We start from the raw sequence: 14,153 nt of genomic DNA, 5'->3' as shown, positions 1-14,153 counted from the left end.
TGAGTGTGCTCCTCTTGGTCTTTGAGGGTGCAATAGATGTATATATATATAATATATTTATATATATATGGGTATATGTGTATATATCTTTATGTATATACTTGGTGTGTGTATATATTTTAAAAGAGAGAGTTTTATATATATATATATATATATATATGTACATAAAAAGATTTACAGTTATTCATACAATGTGGTGTATTTTTACAATATAATGGATGTTGCTTTGTTCTTTCATTGCATTGCCTGGTTGTTCTCATGCACGTAAAAAATGATTGGTACTGACGTCCGCACGTCGTCGAGGACCTCTTATTGCCTGTATGACGTCAGACGGCGTCGCGTGCGAGACAGTGACGTCCTCGTCGACGTGCAGAGACTAGTAAGAAGATTTCCGTAGAATGCTGGCGCCATGGGAGTATTCATGAGGTGAGGAATCCACAGGTAGCTAATGTATCCACCAGAAAAGTCGTTACCGAAGGTAAGTAACTCGTTCTTCTGGCCTCATTACGAGTAAAATTTAAATTAAATGGGGCTGGTAGCTGAAGCTCATCAGAATCACAAGCTCTACAGTATTTCTTCTAAAAGCAGTTGGAGTCCCTGGGTGAAAATGAGGAATTACCAGGGGAATTCAGACCCAATTCCCGTGATGATATCTAAGATCGAAGGTGCCCTCATGATCCCACTTGTAAGTGTCCAGTTGAAAAGCTGAAGCCAAGCCGAGCCAGCACCAATATTAAAACATGTCTTTCTGTGCTCTTAGTTTGCAGAAATTAAAATGGAAACCTACTTTCTGCTTTGTGTTTCCTTTAGGAAGTGTTTTACAATTATTTGGTGATACTGTTAAATAGCAATTAATCTGTTTCTTTGAAGACTCCCAAGACTAATAGGTGGTAAGGGGATCCCTTCATCATTATGTAACTAGCTAGTGTTACAGCAGCCATGTCCACAAGCCCAATACCATGTCCTTTGAAAACTACAAATGTCCACTATGTAAAGAACAGATTTTGGCTTCAACCAGTATTTCCAAAAGAATTTACAACAGATTCAGTATCGACACAGGTTTCAGACAGTGTTGCTAAATATTGTGGATTGTTTGGGAAAACATTAAATACCATTTCTCTAAGGAATAACTCTGAAGTAAATGATGGACTCTGACAAGGATTTCCAGTATATTGAAGCTATAACTACTGCTCAGTCAGTGATGTAGCTCTAGGTAAATGTTTACAGTTTTAAAAACAAGGAAACAGGGAGATTGAGATGAGGGTTGCCCACGTTTACGCAATGCAGTCAAGTGGAAAAAGCCAGGTTGTCACTAGTGTCCTTTAGTGCAAGTATGCTCAGGGTTTATTTATACTAACATGTTTTAAAATCAGTTAAATGGATTAGACTGTTCCCTCTGACAAAGCAATACACAAGACCCTTCCATTAAAGTAAAAACAAGATTCCTGACAGATCTAGAACTCAGTTTAAAGCAGGAGAGTACTAGCACTCCCTGCTTTGTTCAAAATATAGACATAATGAGAGTCCATACGTATATAGGGCACTGCACTTACCTGACATTGATTAAAACCTCTTAAAGACACCGTTTGGAACCACAGAAAGAAGGTATAAGGGACCCTTTAAAGTTCAAACTCTGGCTTAGCATGAGCCCTGGCATATTCACAGCCTTACATATACAGGATTATGGTTTAATCAGCACTTTTCCTTGCTATATTACCTCTCTCCTCTTACCCTCTAAACAAGCGGATTGTTTTGCAGGACAAATGGATTTTTGTAGCATCTTATCCCACCGACAAGTATGTTTCTTATTTTCAGAGTCTCGGATATTCAGAAAGAAGGCATAATTGGGCTCATGTTAAGACACAGTAAGAAAGTAACAACTTGAAAAGAGATAATTGACACTTAACTTTTCACCAGGGACATTTTTAGGGAAACTGTGCTTCCATTTTTGGAAAGGTAAATGAAATTCGGGTAATAAAGCTGTTAACACACTCCAAAAATATATTATTCCAAAACAGTTTTTTTTTCTGAAAAAGATGTTAGATTTTGTAAAACTGCTCATGGATCTCACACATAGACAAGACTATTCTGTGTTTATCACTTTAGTAAAGATTTCCATGATGGAAACAGCATTACAGTAGTTTTTTAAGTCAAGCCTGGGCAGAGCATGTGCTGTCTCTTCGAGACATGCTGTGTTCGGTATATGGGCTTTAACCTCGCCAACTCTTGGCATTCGTTCTTTGCTGTGCTTGTCTTAAATGCTTCACTTTTATTGGTGTATTGTACTAAATGTCCCTCCATTGTGCAATAAGTTCCCACTCAGGGAGCAGTCAATAAGAGAACATTTTTGTTAGCCATCATACTACGTCACTCTTCCTCCAGCATGTTATGGCCTGCCTCCCTCCTCCAGTCTGGTTTCGATTATCCCTTTAATCCAAGCCGCAATCCTTACTCCTCGCGGATCGGCGCCAGGCTTAATTTTCAATGATATGTTTTTTTTAACATATGCCTTTTCTGGTAGAATGTAGCTAAACCTAGAAGCAAGGTTGTGAAACTTGCTTAGCCTCATATCGCATCTCGAGTCTCTCTCTCCCTTTCGAGGGCCCCTCCCTGCCAGCACTCACAACATCGCACACAGGGCATTGTTGGTTTCCTTTATTGGGTCCATAAATCTTCTCAAACTGCTCTACTCATTGAAATGTGAGGCAAGAATGCTTGCAAGACTTTTCATTCTGTTAAAATAAAAAGAAAATACTTTTCCAGTCTTATTTCCAATTTCTGTTCAGACATTTACACATCGTGAGGTAGTGCAGTCATCTTCTTGTCTCTCCTCAAGGGCTTGTGATTTCTGATGTCAGTAGCGGCCAATGACCACCAAAACATGGCAGGAAAAGGTGAAATTATGAGACAGGGTTGATCAATTTATGTGGCATGAAAAGTCCAGTTCTGAATTGACAATGCCAAAAGCTCTAACTCAAGAAATGTGAGACCTGTTGCATTGTAAATGCTTGTTCATCTTTCTCAACAATCCCATAGAAAGACTGAATAATAAATAAAGAATGACTGCTTCTTTTTACACCTTTAGGCTTTACTTTCTCATCCTTGTCTTCTCTTCTTGGCATTTCTGTCTTTCTCAGGCTAAGGAACCGACATCCTATCAAGTACGATTCAAGGCGTCATGTGATCGAGGGAGCCAGTGGGGTGTACACTCTCTGCATTAAGGCAGCAGAGAGGACAGACACTGGATTCTACACATGCAAAGCGATCAATGAATATGGCACAAAGCAGTGTGAAGCCAAGCTAGATGTCCGAGGTAAGCATTACTGAGTTATGCTTGATATGTGGGATAAGCATCTCTCTCTATACCTGATATCATATATGAGGTAATAAGGGAAGCAAAGTGAGGTGGACCTGAAGTGAGCAGCCCTGTGTCTTAGAAGTCAGATCTGAGCTGGTGTATGTGTGTGTATGTGCACGTATGCATGCACATGTGTGTGTGTGTGTGTGTGTGTGTGTGCATCTGTGTGCATGCATGTGTGTGTATGTGTGTGAGTGTGTGTATGTTAGCTGAGACCTGAGCTATACATGAAGTATGTTTTAAGGTGTGCCAGGATAGAGGTTTCAGACGTGAGGTAACTAGTTCAGAACTGCTGTACCCTAGGTTTACAAGGTAATCAGGTTTGTCATAGGCCTGAGATACAACATAAACAGATATGAGTCAAGTCAAAGGTGTCAGCCAGTAATCTTGAAGGTCTGAAATTGTTGTTAAGTAGTTTTGAGACAAGGCTGAGGCTTACAAGGAAGAGATTTGCACTAAGCCTGAGGAACAGGTCTGAAATAGGCATGAGAAATGACACACACCTGCACTAGCCCTAACCTTCATTGCAAGACTCGAGGTTCCTAGCAGGATCCTTGAAGGATGCTGATGGGCGAAGCGTATAGTCATGGGACAGGCATGAGAGGCAATCAGTTTTGGTGTTGGCATGAATTGTGATGTGAATGCGCTAAGGTCGAATTTGAGGTATGCAGCCGTAAGCTAAGCCTGAGCTGAGAAGTAGGTAGCCCAGAACTAGGCCTGAGATTGAACTGCCTTGCAAGGTAATCATCCCAGATGTATGAATCATATGCAAGCCAGACTGTGGCCTCATCTGCAAGGTACGCAGTCAGGAGGTAGGCCTCATAAGCAGTCCTTAGAGGTCATCTGAAATGTGAGGAGAGTGCTCTGATCTAGTCCTGGTGCACAAGACGCCAGTGGTAAGATGTGTCTGATGCATGCAGTGAAAAGGCCCTAAGACCACCATGGGTCTAAAATAATTTGACCACAAGTTATACATTACATAACTGGTAAGTAGAACTACATTCATATTATAATCAAAGACAAGAAGTACAGGAAGTTGTTGTAATAAGAAATTAGATATACTTGAGATATGAGGTCAACACACCAAACTAGAAATGTGCCCTATGGTATGTTTCTCTGGTATGCACAATAGATACGGGATAAGCAGCAAGAGTTATGTTTGGGACCTGTCAGAAGTAGCTCTGAGCTTAGCTTTAAGAAGAGGTCACACATCTCAGAGTTAGGTGTGATGTACAACAGAAGCAGCCAGGATTAAGACACGAGAGCAACTGAACTAAGTAGATGTAATATAGCCAGATATCCCTGGGTACCAGGGGTGAGAAAGACTTGAAGTGTGAAGTAAGACGAGTTAAACTAAACCCAAAGTTTGTGGAAAGCAATCTAAGATGTAGAGTGTATGCTAGAGGTAGATATTATGTATGGTGGGACAAAGCAGCTGTAGACCTAGTATAGAAGTTAATCTGCTCGACTGGAGGGTTCTGTGGGAAAGCAGTCCATAAAGTGCAGTGATGGAGCTGGGATACGTTTAGTTTAGTGACCTCTAGTAATGACCTAGGATACTGCAGCCTGCACAGAAAAAGATTACATTTGTGCCTGACTCCAGCCACCCTTAGTAGCAGATTAAGGTACTGCATTCTACTACAGGAAAGGTTGAGGGTCTACTACAGATTTAAAACTCATGTATTTGTCTAGTGTAGAGAACAAATATGGCAGTTTGTGGGACTGAGCAGGGAATATGAACAAGCATTAGTAAAGCTGATAGGTCTGGGTTGCAGTTTAAGTTCAAGGCAAAACCTTTGTTAATTTTTGTGTAATTGCCATCCATGTACAAGATGCCATGGCAGTTGGTACTGGTACATTCTAGCACTCTATGTAATAAAAGCCATCAGAATGTTTTGAATTGCTTTTAACTTAGGCCCAATATGACATTTATTTATTTTGGCTGCTTTGTGTAGCTCTGAAAACAACTGAGGATGGCAGAGTGCATTACATAAGAGTATTTTCCCAGCAATCAGCCGGGTTACACTAGTCAGATAACACCCCACCACAGTACTGCATCACATTCAGCACATGTAACAGTTCTGAATATTAGAGTAGCATAAAAGAGCAGTAATAATTAAAGATAGTGGTGATAAAATGTCCTGACATTGATACATTTGCAGGGTAAGCATCTTTATGGAGAGCACTTAGGGGGTGATTCTGACCCCGGCGGTCAGAAACCGCCGGGGCCAGGGTCGGCGGGAGCACCGCCGACAGGCCGGCGGTGCCCCGCAGGGCATTCTGACCGCGGCGGTTCGGCCGCGGTCAGATGCGGAAAACCGGCGGTCTCCCGCCGGTTTTCCGCTGCCCTTGTGAATCCTCCATGGCGGCGGAGCGCGCTCCGCCGCCATGGGGATTCTGACACCCCCTACCGCCATCCTGTTCCTGGCGGGTCTCCCGCCAGGAACAGGATGGCGGTAGGGGGTTCCACGGGGCCCCTGGGGGCCCCTGCAGTGCCCATGCCAATGGCATGGGCACTGCAGGGGCCCCCGTAAGAGGGCCCCACTTTGTATTTCAGTGTCTGCTATGCAGACACTGAAATACGCGACGGGTGCCACTGCACCCGTCGCACCTTCCCACTCCGCCGGCTCAATTCTGAGCCGGCGTCCTCGTGGGAAGGATGATTTGCCCTGGGCTGGCGGGCGGCCTTTTGGCAGTCGGCCGCCTGCCCAGGGCAAATCCCAAAATACCCTCAGCGGTCTTTCGACCGCGGAGCGGTATTTTGGTGGGGGAAGTCTGGCGGGCGGCCTCCGCCGCCCGCCAGACTTAGAATGACCCCCTTAGTTTCCATCAATTTGGGATACCAAAGTGATGATGTAGTGCTGAACTAATGGTTTTTCCAGACCAAAATTCTGCTCTGTAGTTTCCAAAACCAACTTGTACTTTGTACTTGTATCCAGAAAATGTGCATGTTACTTTGTCAATGAATGGCTCAATAAGGAATACCCAAGTTCCAAGTCATACTGAAACTCCCAGAGAGAATTCTTGGAAAGCATAGTGCAGACACCACTGACTGAACGCCATGTCAAGTGACTTTGTGAAGAAATAGACAGGACACAGCATGTGAAGTCTATGCACCTTTCTACTCCAGCTCCCTCCTGCCTTGTACCATTGTCTGCTATACAGGCGGTGTAAGATTCCTTCCTGTTTTTCGTCACTGCAAATACATATTTCTCCAGTATTGGATCTTTCATAGATACACATGCTTGAATCATCCCCTGGCGTCAAAGTGGGAGTCCCCGGTAACTTAATAAAGCAGTATATATATATATCACTATCATAGGCTATAATGGCAATGAAAAGGTCAGTTTAATAGCTTATCCACATCCTTTTTTTTAAAACTACCAAACTTGAACTATAACCAATCATGCACCAGCACCCTCTCGAACACTCCCAACAGAGGCTGTTTCCCTCAGATTTTCTACCGCATGTCGTGTGAAGGGAGTCTCCCTGAGCTCTGCTCAGCTTCTGTTCTCTACAGCTACTTTGACAGGAACATTTCTCTCAGGCATCTCGGATTTCCAGTGGACAGGATGTCCCAGCAAACTGAAAAAGGACTTTTCAGAATTTGTGACAATTGTGGGAGGAAAAGACTTCATATTGACGACCCCCACAAGAAGTGCATATACTACCTACATCCTGACCATGAGATGAGAGATTGCAACATTTTTCACACCTTCAGTCATAAAACCCTGAAAGAAAGAGAGAGTAGACTTTTGTTATGGCTACAAAAGCAAACAATTATGGAATTCCCTTCTTCTGAAGAGAGTGAGGCCTCCTCACAGGTTTTTCATTCTCTTAAAAGGCCTAGAAGTAGAGAGAAACTTTCTGCAGAACCTCCTAAGAAAGTATTAAAAAAATCTAAACACCTTTCTTTGGAACAACAAAAAGGCCAGGAAAGTTATGCCTTGTTATCTTCAGAAACCCAGTCAAAAGCCTTAAAAAAGGTTCATTCAGAACCTACAACACCATTAGAGGAAAACACACCTCCAAAAAGTGCTTCTCTGTCTTTGTCACCGACAAAAACAAAAAAAAATACTCTACAGACTCTGACAAAAAAGGCTTGTCGATGACAAAACTATTGAGACCACGTCTACAGTAACAACGACAATCACATCGACGTTCACCACAGCAGTGCCCTCTATGATGGTCAAGTCGTCACCACTATCATCGACGACGATCATAACAGCTAAAATCTATAAAAGGACACCATCTACGGCTGTTCAGCCAGCAGCTACGCGCCCGTCGGCGAGGAAATCGTTGACGAGAGACAAGCCAACTAAGAGTACGTCGACATCAGACCTGTCGACGGGACACTAATCAAAGACAGTTCAGAGGGACCCGTTGATGAGGGACCTGTCGACGACACAACAGCGACGACGCAACCGTCTATGACATGCCTGTCGACGAAAGACTCGTCGGCGACACAACTGTTGATGATGGACACAGCAACAAGAGAATTGGTGACGACCTACCCAATGACGACCACTACATGAACATAAAAATTCCTCCCCCTATCATTGATAACTGTGGGGGAAAAAGGATCTACAACTTTACCAATGCATACCTCTCCAAGTAAAGTATTACTGTATCCTCCTCAATACCTACTAGATGATGATGATGACGTTCTATCTCAAGACGAAGGAATGTTTGGAGTGGCCAACAGTCAGTCACAACTCAACGTCATATGTCAAGACCTGGATGATGATGAGGATGGTCAATATCAGGACAACTATTATTCAGCAAAAGTCCAACCAGATCCATTGTATTCCGAATATGGGGACAGAGACACCTCTGTCCCTATGCCAAGGTCATTGATGACAGATTTCCAAAACATGTTGCATGACTACTATAGAAGTTTTCCACTCTCAGTACCAGCAACTTCGATCACACAGCAGTGTGACCTACAAGCAGGACTGCGGACTCCTATCCCTAGCCATCCAGGGACACCACTCAGACTGGATACGAACATCCCTTTCGGACAACTACCTCAGCATGACCCTCAGTCCACAGATGAAGAAAGGGAAGAGGGAGAAATACCAGAGACCACACCTAGTGAGTGGGATGAATACCTGATTCCTATGCCATCACCACTGTTTGCAGGACCAGTGGAATCGCCCCAGAGGACATAGGGGGGTTCCATAATTTAATGGACAGAGCGGCTAACATTTCGAACTGTCCATTATTTCTTGGGAAACAGATTGTTTCCTATATGACTTTAAGGAACCATCAAAAAAGTCAGTTAGAGGCATATCTATAGTTGACTTTATATGACAAGAAGGATTGAAAGCAATGAAATACCCAGCTACAATACCTTCTCAAATCCCACGTTTGGAGAAAAAATATAAACCCCCAGAAGATTCTCCAACTTGTTTAATTGTGCAGCCGAAGCCGGATTCCGTGGTATCTGAGGCAGCACAACACAGCTCAACGAATCCTTCAAGACCAATATCCTCCCTGCCAGATATAGAAGGACACCGTCTGGACAACATCGGAAAAAGTTCTCCTCCATTGCAGCAATAACAGTTAAAGCTGCCAACTTATTAACCATTCTAGGCAGATATGATCTGCAAATGTGGTCAGACATATCCTCATACATTGACCTCTTGCTTGAGGACGCTAAACTGGAGGCAAAAAAGGTGTTACAAGAGGAAGAACGGATCACAGCCGAGGTGATTGTTTGCGCAATCAATATCTCGCTGATGGGATTTAGACAACTGGCGGGGCAGCAGTATTGCGCAGACAGGGCTGGCAGAAATCTACCTCTTTTAGGCAAGAGGTACAGAGCAAGACACTTGATATGGTATCTGATGGGGAAATGCCTCTTTGGCAAGCATGTAGATGAGATGTTATAGTCTATCAAGGTGGTCAGACACGGCCAGATCTCTAGGTACACTGCAGTACAGAAGACAGCCATTTCGAGGGGCTAAAAGCAGGTGAACTTACTCCTTTCGTGGTGGTTTCCAGTCATACAGACAACAATATCAAACCTAAACACATGGGATCACATGACATCTCTATACCTCTGAGATGCGTATTTCCATATCCCAATACATCAAAATCATCGAAAATTTCTCAGGTTCAGGGTAGCTGGTATGCATCTACAGTTTCGAGTCTTCCCATTTGGATTAAAATCAGCCCCCAGTATTTTTACCAAAGTGCTGGCCCCAGTAGCGGCTCATCTACAACAACTAGGAATACATATTTGGACGACTGGCTGATAAAGGCATTCACAAGAAATCAAGTGGGAAAACACACATCCACTTGCCTCCAGTTGTTCAGAACTCTAGGCCTTACCATCAACTGTTGCAAATCACATTTCCATCCCACAAAGCAGCTGAATTTCCTGGGAGCGCTACTGGATACTACCCAAAGCAAGGAATTTCCATCCCAAGAGAGACAGCAAAAGATTTCCAAAATGGCTCAAAAGCTATCAGCAAAAAATATTGTTTCAGTTTGAAATTACAAATCATTCATGGGAATGATTTGCTTATGTATTCCACTGATTCCATATTGCCGACTGCATATGCGACCTCTACAGGAAGAACTAGACACTCAGTGGCTCCAAGTGAATGGCTTCTTCAACGATCAAATTCAGGTCACCTCAGAAATGAAAACTGCCATGTTTTTGTGGAAAAAGCAGTCAAACGTATCCAAAGGCCTTTCATTTCTGCAACAAGTGCCATACTATATAATAACGTCAGATGCATTTCTTGAAGGTTGGGGTGCCCACCGTCAGGATCTACAGATAAGTGGCAACTTGACCCAAAAGGACAAACAGCTTCACATAAACCAACTGGAGCTGAAAGCAATAGGTCTAGCACTGAAGGCTTTCTTACCAAAAATCCAAAACTCAGAAATTCTCATCAGAACGGACATCACCACAAGGATGCTCTACCTGAAGAAACAGGGCGGCACAAAATCCTTGAAGCTTTCACGTCAAGCTCAGCATATGGAAGTGGGCCTTAGAGAATCAAATTTCTATGAAAGCAGATCACGTGCCAGGACATGCCAACCTCCTGGCAGACTCTTTAAGCAGAACAATCATCACATATCACGAGTGGGAACTTAACCAACAGAGTCTCAACCAGCTTTTCCAGAAGTGGGGCAAGCTGAATCTGGACCTTTTTGCCACATAGGAGAACAAAAATGCCCATATTACGCAAGCTGGCATCTCCAAAACGCTTTTTTGATGAGCTGGTCAGGAATCTATGCCTACTCTTTTCCCCTGATTCTAATGATCCCCAGGGTGATCAGCAAAATGAAAGCAGAGGGATGCTGTCTCCTCCTAGTGGCACCCAAGTGGCCCAGACAGGTCTGGTTCACAGAACTCCTTCTGTACTTGGTTAATTACATGTTCAACTCAGACAGACATCAGCCCTACTGACCATGCACCAGGGCCAGGTCAGGCATCTGAATCCTTCATCTCTACACTTATCGGCCTGGCTCCTGAATTCTCCACCTTGAACATTTCATCGGAATGTAGAGGAATATTAGGTAAAGCCAGAGCTGAAACTACCAATAAGACCTATAGGCTTAAATGGTATTGTTTCTGCCACGTGGTGTGTTACTGAAGGAATCCATCCTATGACATCACCTCCGGAACAAGTACTTCCTTATTTATTACATTTAGCAAAATCTGGACTATCTTATTCCTCAATAAGGGTACATGTGGTGGCAATTTCAAGATTCCGGCACTCTCAGCAGAGCTCCTCGCTATATTCTGCCAGGATTGTAAAACAATTCCTCAAGGGCCTTTTAGAGTGTTTCAACCAGTGCTGAAACCTCCACCGTTATGGTTATTAAACATAGTGTTAGGACAACTCATGAAGCCTCCTTTCAAGCCACTCCACAGGTCAGATTTAAAATTCATCTCTTGGACGACATTTCTTTTACTAGCTCTCACATCAGCAAAAAGAGTGAGTGACATACAAGCCTTCACTGTCAAGGATTATTTTCTTCAGTTCACGTCAAATGGTGTTATACTTCGAACAAACCTTAAGTATATACCAAAAGTACTATCAAATTTCCATCCTAATGAGCCAGTGATTTTAAGAACTTTTTTTCGTAACCCACAAATGGCTGCGGAGAAAGCACTGTATTCGCTAAATGTAAGGAGTTGTTTGAAGTTTTATCTTCAAAAAACATATAGCATTTGAAAATCAGACCAGCTATTCGCAGCATATGGAGATACAAGAAAAGGCTCTGCGATATCTAAGCAGACCATTGCCGGTGGATCGGACTAGCTATACAATTTTGTCATGCCCAGGCAGGGAAGCCTCTGCGCAGTAGGGTTAAAGCCCACTCTGCCAGAGCGGTAGCCACATGCACAGCTCTCTTCGCGGGAGTACCCCTGCAACATATTTGCAGGGCAGCCACATTGTCCAGTTAGCATACATTTACAAAGCACTACTGCCTGGATGAGACGAACAAGACGAATACAGCGGTTGGACAAGCAGTGCTAAGACATCTATTCCATTAATGTGAGCCTCTCTGGTTATTCCACATTCCACTTGATAAGTATGTGATCAATACTCGCCTAATGTTATCATTGTTATTATTGCTATTGTTCCTATTATTATTATGATTGTTATTCTTATTATTATTCTCAATACATATATATTGCTTTCTAATATTAGCTGAATGTAGCAACATTACTATTATTATGGATGTTATGGTTAGAATAAACGGTATTGCTGCTTGCTACTCTAATTCAAGCATGTGAATCTCTGAAAGATCCAATACTGGAGAAGAAAATTGGTTGATTACCTGTAACTATAGTTCTCCAGTATCGGTATCTTTCATAGATTCACATGTGACCCACTTCCTCCCTTCAGAAGCTCCCCTCAATTCTAAGACTATATACTTCACACTTGTACTAGAAAATCTGAGGGACACAGCCTCTGTTGGGAGTGTTCTAGAGAGTGCTGTCGCCTGATTGGTTGTAGTTCAGATGTGGTTCTTTTTTTATAAAAGAACATAGATAAGCTATAACAGTGCCTGTATAGGCCATTGAGGCCTAGTGTAATACACTTATTGCTATGTATATTTAAGGTTACAGAGGGACTCCCACCTTGACGACGGGGATGATTCAAGCATGTGAATCTATGAAAGATACCAATACTGGAGAACTACAGGTAAGTAACCAATTTTCTTCTTGAGGATGTTTGAGCCTGTTCTTGAGGATGCTTGAGCTAGTTCTTCAGGATGCTTTTGTCTGTTCTTCAGGATGCTTGAACCTTTTCCTCAGGATGCTTGAGCCTGTTCTTCAGGAAGCTTGAGCCTGGTGGAGTTTCTGTGGATTCTAATATTGATAAGAGAGACGGACAAAGAAATTGACATTCTTTCTGCTGAGGAAGTCACTAATGAGTAAATGCCTGAATCTTTTGTGTATTAAGGCCGAGGTCAGTTCTGCTGCAAGATGGGGGTCTACATCTAATTAACCAAGGACTCAGAATGTTGGTTCCTTTCCAAGTCTCTGTCTACCATTTAAAGTGCAGAAAATATCTAAGCTCTAGGCAATGAACTGAGTGTGTTTGTGTTTTCTGTCAGTATCTGGCAAATTCTGTGCATTGTTTACAGCACTTGGCAGAGTTAGTACATGATGCCAAGATTCAGGTGCAGCAGCAATTCCAGGCACAGAAGACACAGTTATAGACTCTCTTCTATGTTTATTATTGCTAGGGAAACACAGAAACACCACTAGTGTGCATGGCGAATGTGGAATGACCACAAGAGTTTCCAAAAGATGCCATCAATTCATGTAGGGGCTAACCTTGGTAAAAGCTCCAAATACAGAATGCTTAAAATGGCTCAATTTCATCTACCTAGATTCATTAAAAGTACCTTGTGCGGTCAGTTGATGGTCCCAACTGTCTTCTCATGCTAGCATAGAGCCTCCTAAATGCTCCAAACTTTCAACACTCCGCTCAGTATTTCAACCTGAGCATCAGTGCTCGACCTGCTGTCAAATGACTAGTGTGGATGTGGCTATCAGAAAGGCAGCCAAGAAGTATTCACACGAAGCAAGCATGGGCACCCGCTGTGATGCATTTGCCACGGTCTGCGGCGTCCCAGACGGTGTGTGGTGGGGCCGTGGCCATACTAGTGTAATTGCCAGACACCCCAAGAGTGCTTTGTATAGAAGTCTACATTTATTATAATGGCCTCATTATAACAGACTTATTTTCTCTTTCCCCTAGGTTGTTCCGATGCAATAATTATTGCATCCAATAAAATCCGACTCTGACATGTTCGGAATTTATTGGGTGTGATAATTGTCATCTGTTCTGACTTTTGGAGGCATTCAATGCAATTTTTAGTACCTGCCACACACCAGTAAATATCGGCCCTCTTTACCCTTTTAAATGTTGGCAGGATTGATTTGCCGTGATTTAACAGAGGGTGCAAATTGTGTTGCACGGCCAGTGCTGAATTTGTGCTTGTTGTTTCCGGTGCTGAGCACCGGCACTTATTTTTGAGGGCCGGTGCTTAGTCTTCTGCCTCAAGCATTTGCTGCGAGAAAAAGACAAATTTGTGAAAGACGGAGAAAAATGAAAAAGCGTCACAATGAGGGAAAACAGAAAGCTGCTGGTGTGAACTGAAGGGGCAGGAGGGGCTGTAAATAGATTGGGGAGGTCCGAGATGGCTTCGGGATTACGCAGCCTCAGTATTCCATGTTTGCACATGTAATTGCAGCAGTTTAAAAGGAGGGCTTTGGGCACCAGCACCTTTGTATTTACAAATTAAGCATTGG

The 14,153-nt window shown here is 43.0% G+C and overlaps 1 protein-coding gene across 2 annotated transcripts in view; it reads left to right on the top strand.

Moving 5' to 3' along the window:
• SPEG (striated muscle enriched protein kinase) overlaps positions 1 to 14,153 on the top strand; it is a 1,321,813-nt gene that overhangs the window by 597,572 nt on the left and 710,088 nt on the right. For both annotated transcript variants that reach the window (XM_069227158.1, XM_069227157.1), the window contains exon 9: positions 3,138 to 3,313. In XM_069227158.1, the coding sequence (XP_069083259.1) occupies positions 3,138 to 3,313 (176 nt within the window). The remainder of the gene's footprint in view (positions 1 to 3,137; positions 3,314 to 14,153) is intronic.

Source organism: Pleurodeles waltl, chromosome 3_2 (genome assembly GCF_031143425.1).
Source record: "Pleurodeles waltl isolate 20211129_DDA chromosome 3_2, aPleWal1.hap1.20221129, whole genome shotgun sequence".
In the NCBI taxonomy this organism is placed as follows: domain Eukaryota; kingdom Metazoa; phylum Chordata; class Amphibia; order Caudata; family Salamandridae; genus Pleurodeles; species Pleurodeles waltl.
This window is presented reverse-complemented; position numbering and strand designations above follow the sequence as displayed.